General features: G+C 48.7%; 3 protein-coding genes across 4 annotated transcripts in view; all 3 read right to left on the reverse strand.

Annotated features, from left to right (window-relative positions):
• Window positions 1–17,297, reverse strand: part of PRDM16 (PR/SET domain 16) — a 398,575-nt gene that overhangs the window by 217,115 nt on the left and 164,163 nt on the right. For both annotated transcript variants that reach the window (XM_025142614.3, XM_004947378.5), the window contains exon 8: window positions 9,916–10,033. The gene's annotated coding sequence lies outside the window, so the exon portion shown is untranslated. The remainder of the gene's footprint in view (window positions 1–9,915; window positions 10,034–17,297) is intronic.
• On the reverse strand, window positions 4,924–6,202 carry ACTRT2 (actin related protein T2). The gene has a single exon (XM_015297095.4). The coding sequence runs from the start codon at window positions 6,135–6,137 to the stop codon at window positions 5,004–5,006; it is 1,134 nt and encodes a 377-aa protein (XP_015152581.3). The 5' UTR covers window positions 6,138–6,202; the 3' UTR covers window positions 4,924–5,003.
• Window positions 4,924–8,096, reverse strand: LOC107049128 (actin-85C-like). Its single transcript, XM_040651291.2, has one exon. It carries the CDS (start codon window positions 7,961–7,963, stop codon window positions 6,830–6,832), a length of 1,134 nt encoding a protein of 377 aa, XP_040507225.1. The 5' UTR covers window positions 7,964–8,096; the 3' UTR covers window positions 4,924–6,829.

The following is a 17,297-nucleotide window of genomic DNA, read 5'->3' on the forward strand; positions in this document are numbered from 1 at the left end:
GTGAAGGATCTGAGCAGTGGAGCGTTTCCAAATCTCCTCAGCTCATCCGCATTACGGGGCTGAGAGGCTCAGCAGCAGCTCCTCGCTCTCGCTGAGGCTGTGACACCGGCGGGGCCATTGAGCTGTGATGTCCTCAGAGCCGCGGCGAGCGATGCTTTTTAACGCCACCACATTCCCCTCCCTGCTCTTTGGGGGGAGAGAATCACTGCAAAAACGAGCAGGCGATCCTGCCGGGCTGCAAGCAGACTGATTCAGACAGATGCTCTGAACTTCGGGATGGCGACGTGGTCCCATGCGGCCGGCCGTGGGCAGGCTCTTGGAACAGCCTCCCTTCTCAGACAGGAGTGGGGCAGACAGCAGCACCACAGACCCTGAGAGCACTGCATGCCTGGGGCTGCACGCCCTCACTGCTCTCCCGTGTTGTCCTCTGTGAGCACTGAGCTGCGGATGCAGAACCCATCACCTTGGTGGGGACAGCCATCACAGCCCAGGGCAACACGCACACTGACTGTCCCACATGCTTTTCCAGTTAAAATATTTGGCCTGAGAACGTGGGAGGTAAAGAAGTTACGTTTTGAGGTCTGTATGAACCATAGCTCACATCCTCTGATTTACGCTCCCTGGGACTCGTTCTGTGTAAAACATTGAGCTCGCTCTACTTCAGATAAAAGAAACATCTGAAGCATTGGTTGTTTTGGAGTTTCTCATTCTTTTCTCTCATATATCTTCATAAAATCTCAGCGCCAGACACAGTATTCTAAGTTCAGAGCCTCTCCTCTTGTTCCTGCACTCCCTTTTCTCCAGCAACATCCACACCAGCGCTGTGATGCTCTCGCTGCTGCTGGCTCACAGCACTGCTGCACGGTCCCACTTTGCCACTCAGTGAGGATATGGGACAAAGCCCCACAGAACATGGGATCCTCGTGGGACAAAGTCCCAGAAAGCAGAAAGCAAAGTCCCAGAAAGCAGCATGGAGTGGCAGCTTCCCCTGGCTGGAGGTGCACAGTGATACTGCTTATTTTAGCAAGCCCAATGCTGAGCAGATGTGACAGATGCTTTTGTCCATCTTATCATAGGATCACAGAACCATTAAGGTTGGAAAAGACCTCTGAGATCCCCAGGTCCAACCCCAACCCACCCCACCATGCCCACTGACCACATCCCTCAGTGCCCCATCTCCGCTGTTCCTGAACACCTTCCAGGGATGGGCACTCCACCACCCCCTGGGCAGCAGTGCCAATGCATCGCTGTTCTTTCTGAGAAGTAATCGTTCCTACAGTCCAATCTGAACCTCAGTGGAGGGTCTCCCCTGCCCCATCCTTCTGCTTCTAGCACCATTTGGGACTATCTGTTGGTGCATAGGGACCTCCACCACATGGCTGCACGCTGGGTGCCCTGAGCAGCCACAGCTCCTACCGGCTGCTCCTGTAGTCATAGAGACACAGCCCTCAGAGAAATCAGAGTCAATTTAGGCACCTAATGCTGGGATGCCTGAGAGTGAATTGGTTTTGAATTAATCGAGTAAAACAAGGCAGCGAAAACCCACGGAACATGTCGGTCTGGAAACTGCTGCAGCCCTGGGGATGGAGCGACAATGCATACTTTACCCCTTGAATTTTTTATTAAGGGCTGGGTTTTTTTTTTATTTTTTTATTATTGAATATGAATATTTTACACGTCCAAGTCCAGAACAATGCTTTTTTTGGCTGCCTCTGCACTTTTCATGGTTGTGTACCCTTGCATTGCATAACTGAGAGAGATCCATTTACACACAGGGGGAAAGGGGACTAATGAATCTCAGCAACGCTCACTTTACTGTCTGTGAAAAAAAAGTGCTCTGAAGTTTTCCAAATTAAAAAAAAAAAAGTCCATATATAAAATAGTTGCACAAAATGGCTCAATAAAATCAGTGTGTGTGTGTGCACGTGTGGGTGCACGTGTGTGTGCAGTGCCTGCACAGCTCAGCATCACCGTGGGGACACAACGCAGCTCCAGGCCCTGCATGGCTCTGCTCTGTTGGTGCTGTGCTCAGAACCACCTGTCCATCCATCACCATCCCTGTGCTGTGCTCACATAGCCCAGCACAGACCAGGGCAGGGGATGGGAGATTGAATAATACAGATAATAACTATTTGTCTAGTGGGTATTTGAACCCGGTCTTATTACTGTGCAGATGACAACAGGGAGAAGAGGGGGAAAGCAAGAGCTCTTGTGCATTTCTCAAGAGCTCATGGGCAGGGTGACAAGAACTGCATTGTTTTGGGTAATCAGCGCGCATTGTCCCAGGCTGACACTGCTGCATAGCAATAAAACCTTTAGATTCACGGGGAATAGGGAAAGTGCAAAATGATGAATTGTTTGACATTTAAAAGAAAATAAAGGGCTGTTGCTGAACTGAAACTTAAATGAGACTTGGGGAGGGAGGGAGGGCAAAATTACTGGGAGCAGATTGAGATGCTTACGTGAGCTTAGTGCAAACTTCCCCAATGATTTTGTGTTTCTGATCTTCAGCAGCCTGCAGCTACTTCCCCAGGCCAGGCAGATCCCAGGCACTCACACATACCGTGCGCCCACAGGGCGGGTGGGGACACATCAGAGGGACCACTTTCTGTGCCATGAGGGCAAAGGGAATGCGGTCCCCAATCGCTGACACATCTTCAGTGTGAAAATGCAGCCTAACTGGAGTAATGAATTCCCAGTGCTCTGCGCGGTGATGGAAGCACAAGGTGACCAAGGACTGGAGAGGCTGATAAAGTCTCCTGGAACACATGCCAACGTCTGCTATCTCATCGCGTGCCCTTGAGCAAAGTCACGTCTCGGTGGTAAATGGAAGCAGCCAGGCCAAGCCAATACTGTGGGTGCTACATACCCCTAATAAGGGTTTGTTGAATGATTTTCGGCAGCGAGGAGCTGAGACAGGTCCCTCTGTGTTGAACCATTTTGGTACCAATGAATCCACCCTGGATTACACCGAGCAACACTGTGCTCTGCAAGGTGACACTGCTACAAGCACGCGCAGCCCTGCTAGGTGTCACTCTCCAAACACGTTTCGTGTCTGCATCAGTTGTGCAGTTATTGCCTGTGCTGCTTCGCTTCCCTCCTTCCTGACAACCACCTTGACTTGCACGCTCTCTGGGGCTCCCTCTGCTTTCCAGCACTCCGCTGTTTGCATTCGTATTTGCATTAGATTATTGGAGCAGGAGTCTAAACACTTAAGTTACTCCAAATCCCTCCTCATATGGAAGTCAGTGAGCTGTAAAATATTTAAACTGTCTACAGTTGTACCACGTTTGTTTACACATATCCAGTGGGCTGCTAAAAGGTAACATACTGTAATAGAAGAAAGATCCAAGTTTGCTGATTCAGATTTCATAACAGCTCTGAAAGCGCTCTGCATACTTGTGTCGACTTGATGCAGCAGTGTGTAGCTCCACTTTCTGAAGCTGCAGGGACCAAGCAGGGCAGCAAAGAGATGTGTTTCACCCCAGGCCCATTGCTTTGTGCTCCGGAGTCACCCACAGCTCACTCTCCCCTCCTCGCCTCTGTTCTCTGCTCTTCCATCTCCCCCTCCTCTTCTGCGGGGTTGGAAGCAGCTGAGTATGGGTTGGACGTGGCCCATTCACAGCACTTGTTACATCTTGTAGAACAGGAGAACAGCACTGGGATTCTTTGAAGTGCAGGGAGGAGCAGAGGGATGGCTGATCAGTCCCAGGGCAGCAGAGGGCATCAATGAGTTTGAAGATTCACCTCCAGCGCCGAATGAAAGCAGGCAGACACGGGGCTGAATAATTCACAAGGCAGATTTCCTCTCTTTTTCCTACTTGCACGTTGCTCTTGAGTGAACCCAACAAGTGCTCAGATACACCCCGGGGGTTTTTGAAACGATTTTTGAACAACGCATAATTCATAGTGCTAATTAGTTTCACAAATGATGAGGTTTCTATTGCCTGATTTGATGTAGTGCACGTATTTGCAGGTGTAGGTAAAGATGAGCTCTGTAAATGCACCATTTCCAGATTACCTGAATGCGAATTTCACTGCTGAAAATTCACACCTTTGTTGTGTGAAACCCCATCAGTTCGCCATGGCATTTACTCCAGCTAAGCTTTTTTTTTTTTTATAACTCTCAGCACTCCAAAAAATGCTCGGTGAGCTCAGCAAGGCAGATTTGTTTGGTAATTCAAGCAAGCGTTTGCAGGATTATTCTGTCACTTCCTCTAGCTGCAGAGAAATAACATCTTATGTGTTCGGCTTCAGCCAAGGAGAAGCAGCGCCAGCAGCTGCCTCCACCTTCTCATGGATGCCCAACATCCCAAAGTTTGTTCTGGAACCCTCTGAGAGCACAACCCAACTGCGTATCTTTCCCCTTGTGCCCTCTGATGAGTTACTAGCCTTAGCATCATGTGCCTAAATGTAGTCTCACGTGGTCCTTATGCTAGAATATTAGTTAAATCCCACGGGTGGGCAATGTTTTACATGAGGTGACACAGCAAATCACACAGTAATGGTGTGGAGGTGCTCTCAGTCTGCAGCAGCCAGACCCACTTGCTTCCATTTTGTGACCAAGACCAAATGTAGAGGCTCAGTCCTCTCTGAGCTTCTCCAGAACTGCCAGAAGCAATGGTGAGGAGTCGGCAAACCCCATGGGCCCTCTATTTCTCCATCAGAGGTCTCCTTCCACTCTTTGGAGGTTTATGGTGCGTGGCAGGGAGCCAGCCCCCCGGGCACGGGCTGGAGGTGCCTCGTTCTCAAGTGTTTAAAAGTCTGACAAACTGTTTGCAGTTCTAGCAGGGATCAACACGCTCCTAGAATTAAAACCAACATCTTGGAGAGCAAAAATGCCCCGAACAAGGTCTCTTTCTTCAGCCCAATGCACAAGGGATCTTTCTTTACCAAGCTATAAAATCACTTAGCACAAATCAATTATTTTTGTACTGATTTATTAACTGCTCTCCAGCTGTTCAGATTGGCACTTTAAGACAATTCCTGGACGGTCATACTTCTCAAAAGGATTTCCTCTGGAGCACTGTTGGTCCGACTTCGCTGTAGTCTTCCCTGCTCACCCACATGTTGCGAAGCGATGTTGAGTTGGCGAGCAACGAGGCACCGATCCACACCGAGTGCATCCGATTTTTTGGCGAGATGATCTTGACGGGGGTTGCGCTGGGGACTTCGGCCTGCAGCTCCTTCAGGAGCCTCTCCTTGAAGCCTCGGAAAAGCGTGGAGCCACCCACGAGCACCACGTTCCTCAGGACGTCCGTCCGGATGTGCGTGCTGCACTTGGCAGCGCTCTGCAGGATCATCCCCACCACCCCTGCTCCTTGGATTTGCACCTCTGCGGGTGCAAAAAGTGCCTCGGGAGCTCGGAACAGCTGATCTCCTGCCTTGACAGTCCTTCCATCAGGGAGCATGTACTCACACATCAGATTTTCAGGCTTTTGCTGCATTTTTTTGATAGGATCTAAAGCGACGTAGCACAGCTTCTCCTTCATATCCCTGACTATCTCCTTCTCTGTTGCGCTCACGAAGGAGTGCCCTATCTCCATGAGGAGCCTGGCCAGGTACTTGGTGATCCCTCTGCCTGCAAAATCCAGCCTGGTAACGCCCTGCAGCAGGCAGCTGCCTCCATGGATGGGGACGGTGACGGTGACACCGTCCCCGCTGTCCAGCACCATGCCGGTGGTGCGGGCGCAGGCGTGGAGGGCTGCCAGCCCCTGCAGGGCCACGTAGAGCGCAGGCACCTGGAAGCTCTCGAACATCAGCTCAGCCATCTTCTCTCGGTGGGATGGGGGGTTGAGGGGGGTCTCGGTCAGCAGCACCGGCCCCTCGCTGGGCTTCACTCCGAGCTCGTGTTCGTACAGGTATCTCCAGATCTTCTCCATGTTGTCCCAGGATGTCACCACTCCGTTTTCCATTGGGTAAGTTAAAGACAAAATGCCCCTTTTGGACTGGGCTTCCTCCCCAACGTACCAGTCCCTGTGCTCCATTCCGATCATGACAAACGTGAATTTGGGGTAGCCCACAATGGTAGGAATAACCGAACGGGGTGCCTGCTCCCCTGACAGCCCAGCCTTGCACTGCCCAGAGCCATTGTCAAAAACCACCACGGGTGCCCCGGCTGCCACCGTGCCTGACATTGTGCACAGGATGGGCAGACCTGCCAGGCACCCAGCAGCACCAGAGCATTCTGTCCCTGCATCACAAGAGGGCATGGCACCACCGAGCTCACAAAGCCCACAGTGGCATCTGCAATGGGTGCTTGGGAGGGGAGCTGGGTGTTCACACTTCCCTGATAAATTGCAGCAGAGAATCAATGAATTTTTTCAGGCCCTCAGGCACAGAGGAGGGTCGGCTACAGTAATTGCATTTGCATTGATTTATATTTGAATTCTGTTTGGGGGTTTGCCGGGCTTCAAAAGGAAACATTTTTAATGGGGTTAGAAATAACATGCGATCTAGCTTTAGAATAGAAAAAACCCAGATATTGCAAAGAGCTCAGAGGGAAGAACCTCCAGCAGAGGAGGTGTGCTGCTCCCCAGGTGACTCCTAGAGAGGCGGTGTGTCAGCTGGGAACCACTGCATCCCTTTGACTGTGAGGAAAGGAAAGGGAAGAAATGGTGAGGCATAGAAGCAGTGCTCCCCTTAGAGAAGATAAGCAGTAAGAGGAGTCAAAGCCCCGGTTACCAATGATTTAATGTTTTATTTCCATAAAGGATTTGTCAGCCAGGAAATGCGCAGCAGCTTTAGCCCCCTTCTGCTCATTCAGCCCTCGTCAGGGCCTGTTGCTCACGTTTTGCTCTGAAGACACTCACTTGGTCTGATGTTCTCCTTAACAGCATTTCCGGTGGACGACAGCTGCCCCAAAATCCCCGTAGTCCCTCACGGTGATCCACATTGATTTGAAGGAGGTCAGGCAGGAGAGGACGGAGGCCCCGACCCACACGCTGTACTTCCTCTCGGGAGGGGCAATGATTTTCACGAGCATCCCCACAGGCACCTGCAGGTGCATCTCCTTCAGGATGCGCTCCTCCAGGCCAGGGAAGAGCGTGGAGCCTCCCGAGAGCAGCACGTTGCCATACAGATCCCTGCGCACATCGATGTCGCACTTTGTGACGCTGTTGAAGAGCATTTTGTGCACACCAGCTGCTTCAATGCCAACGTTGGCAGGTACAAAAAGGGTCTCTGGTGCACGAAAGAGCTGGCTGCCTATCTGAATGATGTTGCTGTCAGGTAATCTGTATTCTTTCATGATTTCTTCTGGACTTGCTTTCATTTCCAGAGTGGGGTCTAGAGCCACATAGCACAGCTTCTCTTTGATATCTTTCACAATTTCCCTTTCAGCGGTGCTAACGAAAGAGTATCCGCTCTCCAAAAGGAGCCTCATAAAATACTCAGTGATATCCCGGCCAGCGATATCCAGCCTGGACACGGCATGGGGCAGGCAGTACCCCTCGTAAATGGGGACGGTGTGGGTGACGCCATCCCCGCTGTCCAGAACTATGCCGGTGGTGCGGGCAGACGCGTAGAGGGCCAACGCAGCCTGGACTGCCACGTACATGGCGGGCACCATGAAGCCCTCAAACATGATCTCAGTCATTCTTTCCCGGTTCTGCAGGGGGTTGAGGGGGGGTTCTGTGAGCAGCACGGGTCTTTCGCTGGCTTTCACTCTTAGCTCGTAGTCATAGACGTGTCTCCAGATCCTTTCCATGTCATCCCAGGATGTAACGATGCCATGGTCAATGGGATAATTCAAAGTCAGGATCCCTCTTTTGGACTGAGCTTCTTCTCCTACGTAGTACTCTTTCATCCCAGCTCCCAGCATTGCAGATTTGACTCTTGAGCGACCGACGATCGATGTGATAACTGACCTTGGGCCACCGTCCCCTGCGATCCCCGCCTTGCACAATCCAGACCCGTTGTCAAAGATTACAGCTGGGACATCCAAAACGCTGGGGTCAAACATTCCTCACAGAGCTGACAGCCCCCAGAGCAGCTCACTGGCAGCGTTTTTCTGGGGGTTTTTCGGTGTTTTCAGCCTTTTAAAGGGTGGTCACCGTTGCCAGGGCAGCCTCCTTGGGGGTGTGCAGGGTGGGGGTGGGCATGTCTGCCCCCAGCTACCTCATAAAGGCCAGTGATAGAATAATATATTTCCCTGCAAGACACAGCATTCCAGACACTTCCCTGGAAATGCCTAGGGCAGCTGTGCCACGACTCCAGCCGGGGGAACATCCGTTCACCAAGTCCCATCCATAGATCACAGACCACCAAAGGTATCCCCATACTGAGCCTCACAGCACCTGTTTCTCAGAAGGGCAGGTATTGCAAAATACATCTATGGCAATAATTAAAGGCTTCACATGTACCATGGCTTAGCTACTTACATGTAATTCCAAGAGCTGGTGAAGATTAGGACAGTTTTGCCTGCCTACAGGTGCTAACTGCATTGCTAGTTCGCTTTTGTGCAGAACATCTGCACTGGAAGAAAGTGTTTTTCAGTGAATGCTTTCTGATCTTTTATGGGAAACTTCTGAATAACACTTTTAAATAGGCAGAACTACGTTGGGCACTGCCTGTGGCATTCTGAAGTCCTTTTTTCTATCCCTGTTGCTTCATTTAAAGACTATTTTTTGGTAAAAACACAGAAGTGAAAAATAATCTCTGCCTCTTGCCGGTTTAAGAATCCCCATCAGCTTTAAGCCACACTTCTCACCCTGTTTGGTGAGAAGGAATCCCTTCCCCTAATGAATCTCTGTGCTAGGCTGCTCATAAGCCGACCTGCCTGCAAACAAACAGGCACACAGCTGTTCTTGCACGCTTCCCTTTCCCTTCAGCACTCTGCTGAACTCTTCAATGGAACGTATGGAAAAGGGCTACAAATATCCTGGATCCTCACAACCGATCCCCATTTCGCCTCTCATTATTTTTTCCTTTTGCTTCAGGACAAAATTTCCCACCAAAGGAAGTTTCTGCGCTTTCGAATCCAATTGGGTTTGACAATCCAAATCCACTTACAGAGAAAATTTCCTCCAAAGAAAAAAAGTCACCATATAACTTCAGATCGAACCCTTGGCTGCTGCAGTTTAATTGCTTCTCCTTGTGGCTCTTAATCCAGGGCAGCTTCAAAGCCAGGGTGGCTTCTATTAAATTTAATTACTTTTTCTTGCAGCTTGCATGGCAGAGGTGCCAGCTACTAAAGGAAGGTGGTTATGAATCGGAGGCCGATTCCAAACAAAGACATACTTTAAGCAGAAATCTTAAATGCAAGCAAATGATCCCCTTGTACAGCGTTCACACCCCAGATGAGCCACTAAAGAGGAAAACAAGGGAGCAGCTCAGTGTGTGTTATTTCCATCCTGCCTGGATTCCAGACATGTTGGCGTTAAACGCCACACTATCCATTTTAGCAATTTCTCTAATCCTCTTAATATTTGTGTACATATATTTCAGCGTGGCACACTTGTTTTCATGCATGCTTCTATATTAACGTCAACAGGTGTCCTAATCACTTAAGACGCTGCTATATTCATCACACTGGAAGTCCCATTTAGTCCCACATGGCCTGCCTGCGGCTTGCAGGGAAGCACTCCGTTTGGAACATGATGTTTGGTATTAAAACAGGGGAATAGTGACTGTGATCATTAGATGGCAGTTGAACCTAGGTGCAGAAATGCTCATCTGTTCCTTCAGATTGCTTCTGTCATAAATCGCCTTAAAAAAGGGTATGTGGGAGTCAACTTTGTTGCTATAGGGTTTGTAACAGAGTGAGTGAAATTGCTGCCTGTGCTCAGCAGAAGCTGTGATCTGCCCTCACAGAAGAGACACTGGGTTGTAAAAACCCAGAGATAGCAAAACATGCTGGTTTGGGGCCACTCCTGCTCACTTTATGTATAGTGCTGAGCATGTGTTTGCACTTACCAGCTCAAGCATCCCTTGTGCTTTGCTGATCATGTCACTGCTGGGCTCCATCCTCCTCCATAGGTCCCCTGTGTGATCCAGGCCAGGCCATGATGCGCTCTGGAAGGTCCCCATTTCCCTGCAGTAAAACCAGAGGGAGAAGGATCAGCTAACTCAGTCTGTGCCCACACAAACCCCACACGTGTAGCACCTATAGTGGCAGGAATAAAAACCTAGAAGGGTCACGAGCAGAAGAGAGACGCGAGCAGGAGCAGGCACTGGCTGAGAGATGTTCCTCTCCCTGCTTTGCCACGCCAGATTATTTTGGGATCTTCCCCACTTTTTCTTTCTTAATTTCCTACAAGCTCAAGGAAGGATTCAGGAAGCAACACAAACCAAATGTTCAGAATACCACCACATATGGGGGACACACAAGGGAAGGTGTCCACCCTTCTCCGTGCCCTAAAACCCTCAGTTGGTGGCTCAGTGCACACAGGGGTGGAAGGGCAGGGAGAGAGTGAAAGGAATCAGGGGCAGAGCGAGCTCCCAGCCAGCAAGAAGCAGTAATCACCATCACAGATGCTTAGCTCTAACAACTCGACAAGACCCCTTTCTTCACATAGGAGCTGTGTTTGATTGCTCCCATACTTGTTTCCATCCCAAATCCCCGTTTCGCAAGGTCTTCGTGACGCTCCAAATATCCACACTGCTCTTTGAAGTTGCATTTTAATGTGTTTATTGACACCAGTTATGATATTTCAAAACATATGGGCTACAAATTGTTACCATGCACTCCTGGTGTTTACAGTAATCCCCATATTAAAACAAACTCAGCCTTTCCTGATGATTTTATATCTTCTTGCTGACTCACTTGCCTGTGTTTATTTAAACTCCTGTTGAGCTTTTTTTCAATATATATATATATACATATATATTCAACACTTTTGAAACGCAGAACAACTATCTGCAGATTTCATATACTTCAGAAACGTTTTGCATCCATTTTTATGGGCACCACATGGCCCAAACCCTCCCCTTCAGTCCTCCCTGCAGATCCTTGATGTGCAGCATGGCTTTCCATGCTTGCACCCAGCACGTAACCCTGCACATGCAGCTCAAGCCTGATCATAGAACCATAGGATCATTAAGGTTGGAAAAGACTTCCAGGACCATCCAGTCCAACACCAACCCAACACCACTGACCCACTGACCAGGTCCCTCAGTGCCACATCTCCACACTGAGCACCTCCAGGGATGGGGACTCTCCCACGTGGCAGGGCAGCTGTGCCACTGCCTCATCACTCCTTTGGAGTAGAAATGTTCCTACTACCCAACCTGACCCTCCCCCAGCACAACTTAAGGCCATTCCCTCTCATCCCAGCAGCTCAGCCAAGAGGTTCTCTCTGAGCTGTGTGTTGGAGGTGGGCTCAGCCTGCAGGAAAGGAAGGGTTTGGAGGAGCACATAACTGCTCATCCAAAAGGCTTTGTTCAGCTCTTCCTTCCTTTCATCCATCCCATGAGGGCACCTCGGCTGTGCTGAGCGACACCAGGAAGAAGAGAGTGGAGCCCAACACCATTACTGGCCCCAGGATATTTCCAGGCCCTCTGGAAAGCAGTGCCGAACAGAGGTGTTAATTTTGGCAGTGAACAAAAGCACTGGGCGAGTAAAATCAATGTTCACTAAATAGGAAAAAGGAATCTAAACAGAGGGAAAACACATTCATTTTCTAATTCCTAAAAGGTATTAAAGGAAGGGAAGTGAAACTGTAAACAAATTATAAAATGTATAAAAAATTACAACTCATTGCTCATTTGAAGGAGACTTAAATTACTACACTGCTAAATTGGAACAGCTCTGAGGACTCCGTCATGCTCCTCTACTCTTTAGACTCGCAGAGTCTCGCTGGTATCTCTAGGGGTGCCTGGAGTTAATAGTAACATCTAAAATGCTATAAACCCTGCAAGTGATGAACAACTGGGAAGGTGTGGAAGCCACTGGGATTCAGAGTTAATTCAGACAATTTGGAATTCAGCATCTGAGGACTGCTCAGACTTCATACGCTATTTTCCACATTGGGGAAAAAAAAAATAAGAGCTATAGCGAGGAATGATATAAATTATGCATACATGAAAGTCTTTGGGTTGAAAATTAATACATTTAGAATAAATAGTCGTGGTCATTTGTAAATGAAAAGCCCAGGAAACTGAACCAGGTAACACAATTTCACCAAGCTGAGCTCCAATCACTCAGCCACAAATGAATCTTTCCTGGGGAAATGGCAAAGCTGGGGCCACAGGGAGCTCCTGCTCCTACGGGCTGCCCATGAAGAGTTACGGGAGGAAGGGAACTGAGGTTGGACTTGATGATCCGTGGTTGGACTTGATGATCTTTATGGTCTTTTCCAACCTGAGCAATTCTATGATTCTACGAAAGTCCCCTACGCCAGACCAAGGGTGGTGCTCCAGGTCTACCCATAGCAGAGCCTTTAAAAGGCAGCAGAGATGCTGGGATTTTGAGAAGGGAAAAAGGGGAAAGCAGAGCTGTACCATTGGAACACTGTTAACTCAGCACTAAATGCATCCTGAGCTGCTCTGGAATCTCATCGCTACTTTCTATAGCCAAGTGCCATTACTTCTAACTGTATTCTGATGGCTGTTGGGCTTGGGTTTATGCTCAAATTGTTAAAAGCTGCGTCTGAGGTATGAAAGCAACAAGTGGAAAGCATTCCCATGAAGTATGCAAGATCTCTGGAATGGAGCCAGTGGTTTAGGTCAAAACTCAGTCACATGCCCTGCTAGCTGGTCCGGAACATCCTTCACATCCAGCTAAGCAAACAGCGCTGAGAGCCCCGCGCCAAGTGCCAGCTCCAGCTGGCATCCTGGTATGCTTCATTCTACAGTTGTTACAGTTTTGGAGGTTATGAAAAGTTTACTAATGAGAAACATTTCAGGACGCTGTGCCAGCAATTTGGGCTGAGCGAAGAGCTGTAATGACACGAGCATATATAAGTGGTGGAAAGTCTGAAACATCAGCTCTGCGCCTGTAAGTCCCAGCAGCTCCGAACACGGAGAGCAGGCACACAGATTTCTCTTCACGTGTTTACAGTGTGCTTTCTAAATATTTAAAACCATTGATGAAACCAAAGACAACTCTCCCCATGTTTTGTTCCTCAGCTATTTGGTCCATTTTGGTGTGGTTCTTCTGTAAACATGAATCTGATACAGCCAAAGGGAGCACCGAGCAGCCGGGCTTTCTCAGCAAACAGTTTCAGTGACCTACAGGAATCCAACCGACCTTCCCAAATTCTGTGGGATGTAACGCACTGATGTGATTCCTAAGGAAGAACCCCTTGCAAGCAATGCTGGCTGTGCACCAGCACCATGTTCTCGTGTCTCGTATTTGGCAGTCTGCTACTCCCCTTGAATGCTTGGATCATTGACCTGAGCCATACCCACGTGCTGCCACCAGCGGTGTCCTTGTGTCCGCAGCATCTCAAGCGGCAGAAGGAACAGACATGAGCTGCAGAAGATGGGGTGGATGGGGGCTGGAGGAGCTGCAGTGCAGGACTGTGGTATCGGCCCCAGACACAGAGCCCCTGTGGCCATGGCTGAGTGCCAGAGGAGAGGCAAGCAATCACTGCACCGGGTTCTCACAACAAAATGATCTAAAGAACTTTCCCAACCGCTGTGCATTTCATTTCTTTCCTTCGTTTTCCAAGGCGTCCCTTGGCTGGTGCTCCAGCTGGCATCCAACTGATAGAAAATCAACAAAACCACGGTTCCCATGGGATTTCTAGCAGAATATTCAACATATTAGAAGAGAAGGCAGAAGTAGTGAAAGTGCAAGCAAAACCTCTGTTCCCATCTCCACTCTAAGATAGTGCTGGGGGGCAGTAGGAGCGCAGAGCCGTGTTTGTCTATCTACCAGTGCTATTCATCACCACGTTTACCATATTTTCTTTGCTTTCCATAACTCTTGGCTTCCCTCATGTCTGGGTGTTTTCTAACCAGCCTAAAGGCAATAAATCAAAGCTGTCAGCATTGGAAGAAAATTAATGTGAGAAGTTGTTCCAAAGGCCACCAGCCTTTTCCCTGCTCTGTGTGCTGTGTTAATCCAGGATTCCTCAATGGCTTTCAATGTTTTGCTATTTTCACAAGGTTTGGAGGCTACAGATGCTTTTTTTTTTTTGAAGGGCAGCTTTGAATTTTATCCTGTAAGGTACCAAATTCCTGGGGTTTCTTCAGATTTCAGAGAGAAGAGAGGGTGCTCAGCACAGGCCCATGTCTGACCCTGACCCCGGCCAAACCACAAGCAAAGTCCAGATCCAGAGTTGGAAGACGTCAGGGGCTGAATGTGGACGTTTGGCTTGGATTTACATGAAGAAAAAGGCCAAATGATTCAAAAACATTCCTGTTCCTATGCCCTGTAGTGATGACACTGGTTGAATTATTCATTGCGAGTTATTTATCCAAAGAATGCGGCTGGCATTTCTGCTGAATAAATTACTTGCAAGTTTTGATTTCTTGTTTCATTACTCACCCTGCTCAGCACCACTCAAACTCCAACCTCTCCATCTCTGAAAGTCTCTTTTTCTGAGTCTGAGAAAAAGAACACTTGGGAAACAACCTTCAGCTGGTGCTGATGTGATACAGCACATACCTCCCTGGGAAAGGACAGCCTGGCACTCACAGCATTTTCTTGGAACCCAGGAAAGCAGTGTTCTTACCCTATTCAGCTGCAGGTGAACTCTGTAACCCTGGGCAAATCATTTGGTTCCCCACACCCCTGGCTGCATGTTTATAAAATGGACACGGTATTTCCCTCTGTAAGATACTGTAAGGCTAGATATGTTAAAGATGATGAATTGCCCCGTTGCTATGGAAACTGGAAAAGCACCTAATGCAGATGGATGAGTTCAGAAATAGTCCAACTGAGTGAAAAGTCACGAGCAATTGAGAACTTCATTAGGGAAAATTCGTTGTGTTGTAATCAGCAGCATTGTGGGCGCTGCTCAACACTGCCTCTAATAGAAAGTACCACCTTATTAGAAGATCTGTCTCCGGATGGACAGTGGAGGTTTTCCCCTGTATACCTTCAAGCTTTCCCATCTCATGCACCTGATTAGATTTCTCCTCCCCCAACAGCATGGGGCACTGAGGGAGCTACTCAGGATGGCGTCCCACCAGAGAAAGAGCACTAAAACCAGAACAGTGAGCGCACACACCAGCCCAGAAGGCTCTGATTGTTTTGCTCAGGTTCTACACAGACGTGGAATTTACTTGCTTCTTTCTCAGAACAAGTGAGGGCTTTCAATTGCAGCAGAGCCTACTGACTGAGGGACTGAAAGCCACGGAACTGCTGGCAAAGGAAATGCCAACAATTAAAGCAGTCATCGTGACTCTGGGGCAAGAAATAAATGCCCACAGGGTGATGAGAGACTGAATAAACAAAGCAAACAACATTGTGCTGCATGATGGCACAGAGCAGTGACTGCAGCTGGCAGCCCAGACCTACCATACCAGTAACACACCAGTAACACACCAGTAACACACCAGCAGCACAAGGGAAGTGCCCCCAGCACCCCCAGGCAGCCGTGTGTGTTTGGGTTGGTGCTGTTGTCACACTCAAGGCCATCCTAACAGCATTTGTTTTTCTGGCAAGAGATGGCCCTGTCTGGGAATCATATGCACCAGAAATTATTCTGCAGGTATTGTTATTGAAACGGAAGTACTGATGGGGAAATGATGACAGCAGCAGTTGGATGCCATAATAATGATAACTTTGACCTTGCACTGCACTTTGCAGCCAAGAGGCATATTCCAAACTACCTCCTCCTCACAATATCCTTCAGATAGCATCGTCAGCTGCTTCATGATAGTAGAAAGCAATGGAAGATACAGATGTTCTACTGACACCAATATTCCATAGCAATCATTAGTGTCCCCAGGTCACACACACCACTAAAATGCCACGTGCAATGGTGAATGAGAACAGACAGAATACTTCCAATCTGGAAAGGTGGAGGACCATCAACCTGCAGTTTCTGAGTGCACTGATAGCTCCGTGCCTGCTGCCCTGGGTGGCTGAGGTCACCCCAGCCCTGTCTCCCTGAGTGCCCAGCAGGAATTCACAGGGCTTTACTGGAACTGGCCTCAATTCCCCTACACTGTTTGGACAGTAAGCATGCCTATGTGGCTCCATACAATGGTAGTGCTTGGAAATAGTCATATAACTGGAAAAATGAAAAGAAGAAATGGAGATGCAATCCTTTGTTCCAGGTAACCTCTGGAATTGCTCATGCACTGCGTGGGAAGCGCTTCCAGCACACACCCTCGTGCCCACACCTGGCTGAAGGGCTGGGGTGGCATTGCCTGAGTAAAGTCCAGCACGGATGTAGCTCAGCCCCTGCTGACTGGCAAATAACTTCATTTACTGTCATTCTGGTGTCAGGTTCCACTTCCTTGTTTACCGAATGTGATGCTATCCTGCAGTACCTGGCTTGCACAGGGGACTCACTGAAATAATTTGACAGCGAAAATAAACAAATGAAAGGGAGTCCTTATGCACACCAAAGGGAAAGTGTGGGACTATCTGTGGGATGATCACCACGCTGCCCCACCGGATCCTGGCTCTGAAGCAGAGATGAACTTCAATTTGCTGCCTCCTGGGCTGCAGGTCAAGAAGCACTTTGCTCCCGTGCCTTGTATTTGATACGCCTGCTGCTGGTCCTCCTGCATTCATAACACTGAACATTTACTGAGTTTTTTTCTTCCCAGCCAGGAGATTTTCCTTCCCCAGAAGTGCATTTTACCCCTTGCTCCAAGCTGACACATCCACAACTAGATTTGGCCCAGCAGATCTATGTCAGGAAGGCACTGAATTTCAGGAATAAGGACACGGGGGAGGAAATCTGCTCCAGGATGCGAGGAGTGGAAAGGAAAAATCTTCTGTTACACCATTAATAAAATCCAGCATAGCACAGACTTCTTACAGGGGAGTCCTTCATTAAATGCAGCTCAGAAAAAAACTCTGTGGCTTGTTTTTTCACTTGTGGGTGTTTTCCTCTAAGAAAACTGCCCTAATTATGGGAGTAATTAAATTATAATGCCTACACCATTGTTTGAATAAGGCAAACTGCCTCACATGCCATTAATGTGCTACTGCCAACAGCAGCCGGGGAACTGCCTCAACAATGGAGAGGATTTTCCAGCTGAGTGTGCGATTTGATCTCTATAAACCTCCCATAACATATACTGTATGGCAGTAAATCATTTATAACGTTATTATCCGCCCATCTGGGATCAGAGTGCAACCACTAAGACAACTCGAGAAATCTGGGCTCCTTTCAGCACTGCATGAATCGGACCTCACTGGTACGGCTTCCTAATTCAGCCGTTCAGCG

This window comes from Gallus gallus, chromosome 21 (assembly GCF_016699485.2).
Source record: "Gallus gallus isolate bGalGal1 chromosome 21, bGalGal1.mat.broiler.GRCg7b, whole genome shotgun sequence".
In the NCBI taxonomy this organism is placed as follows: domain Eukaryota; kingdom Metazoa; phylum Chordata; class Aves; order Galliformes; family Phasianidae; genus Gallus; species Gallus gallus.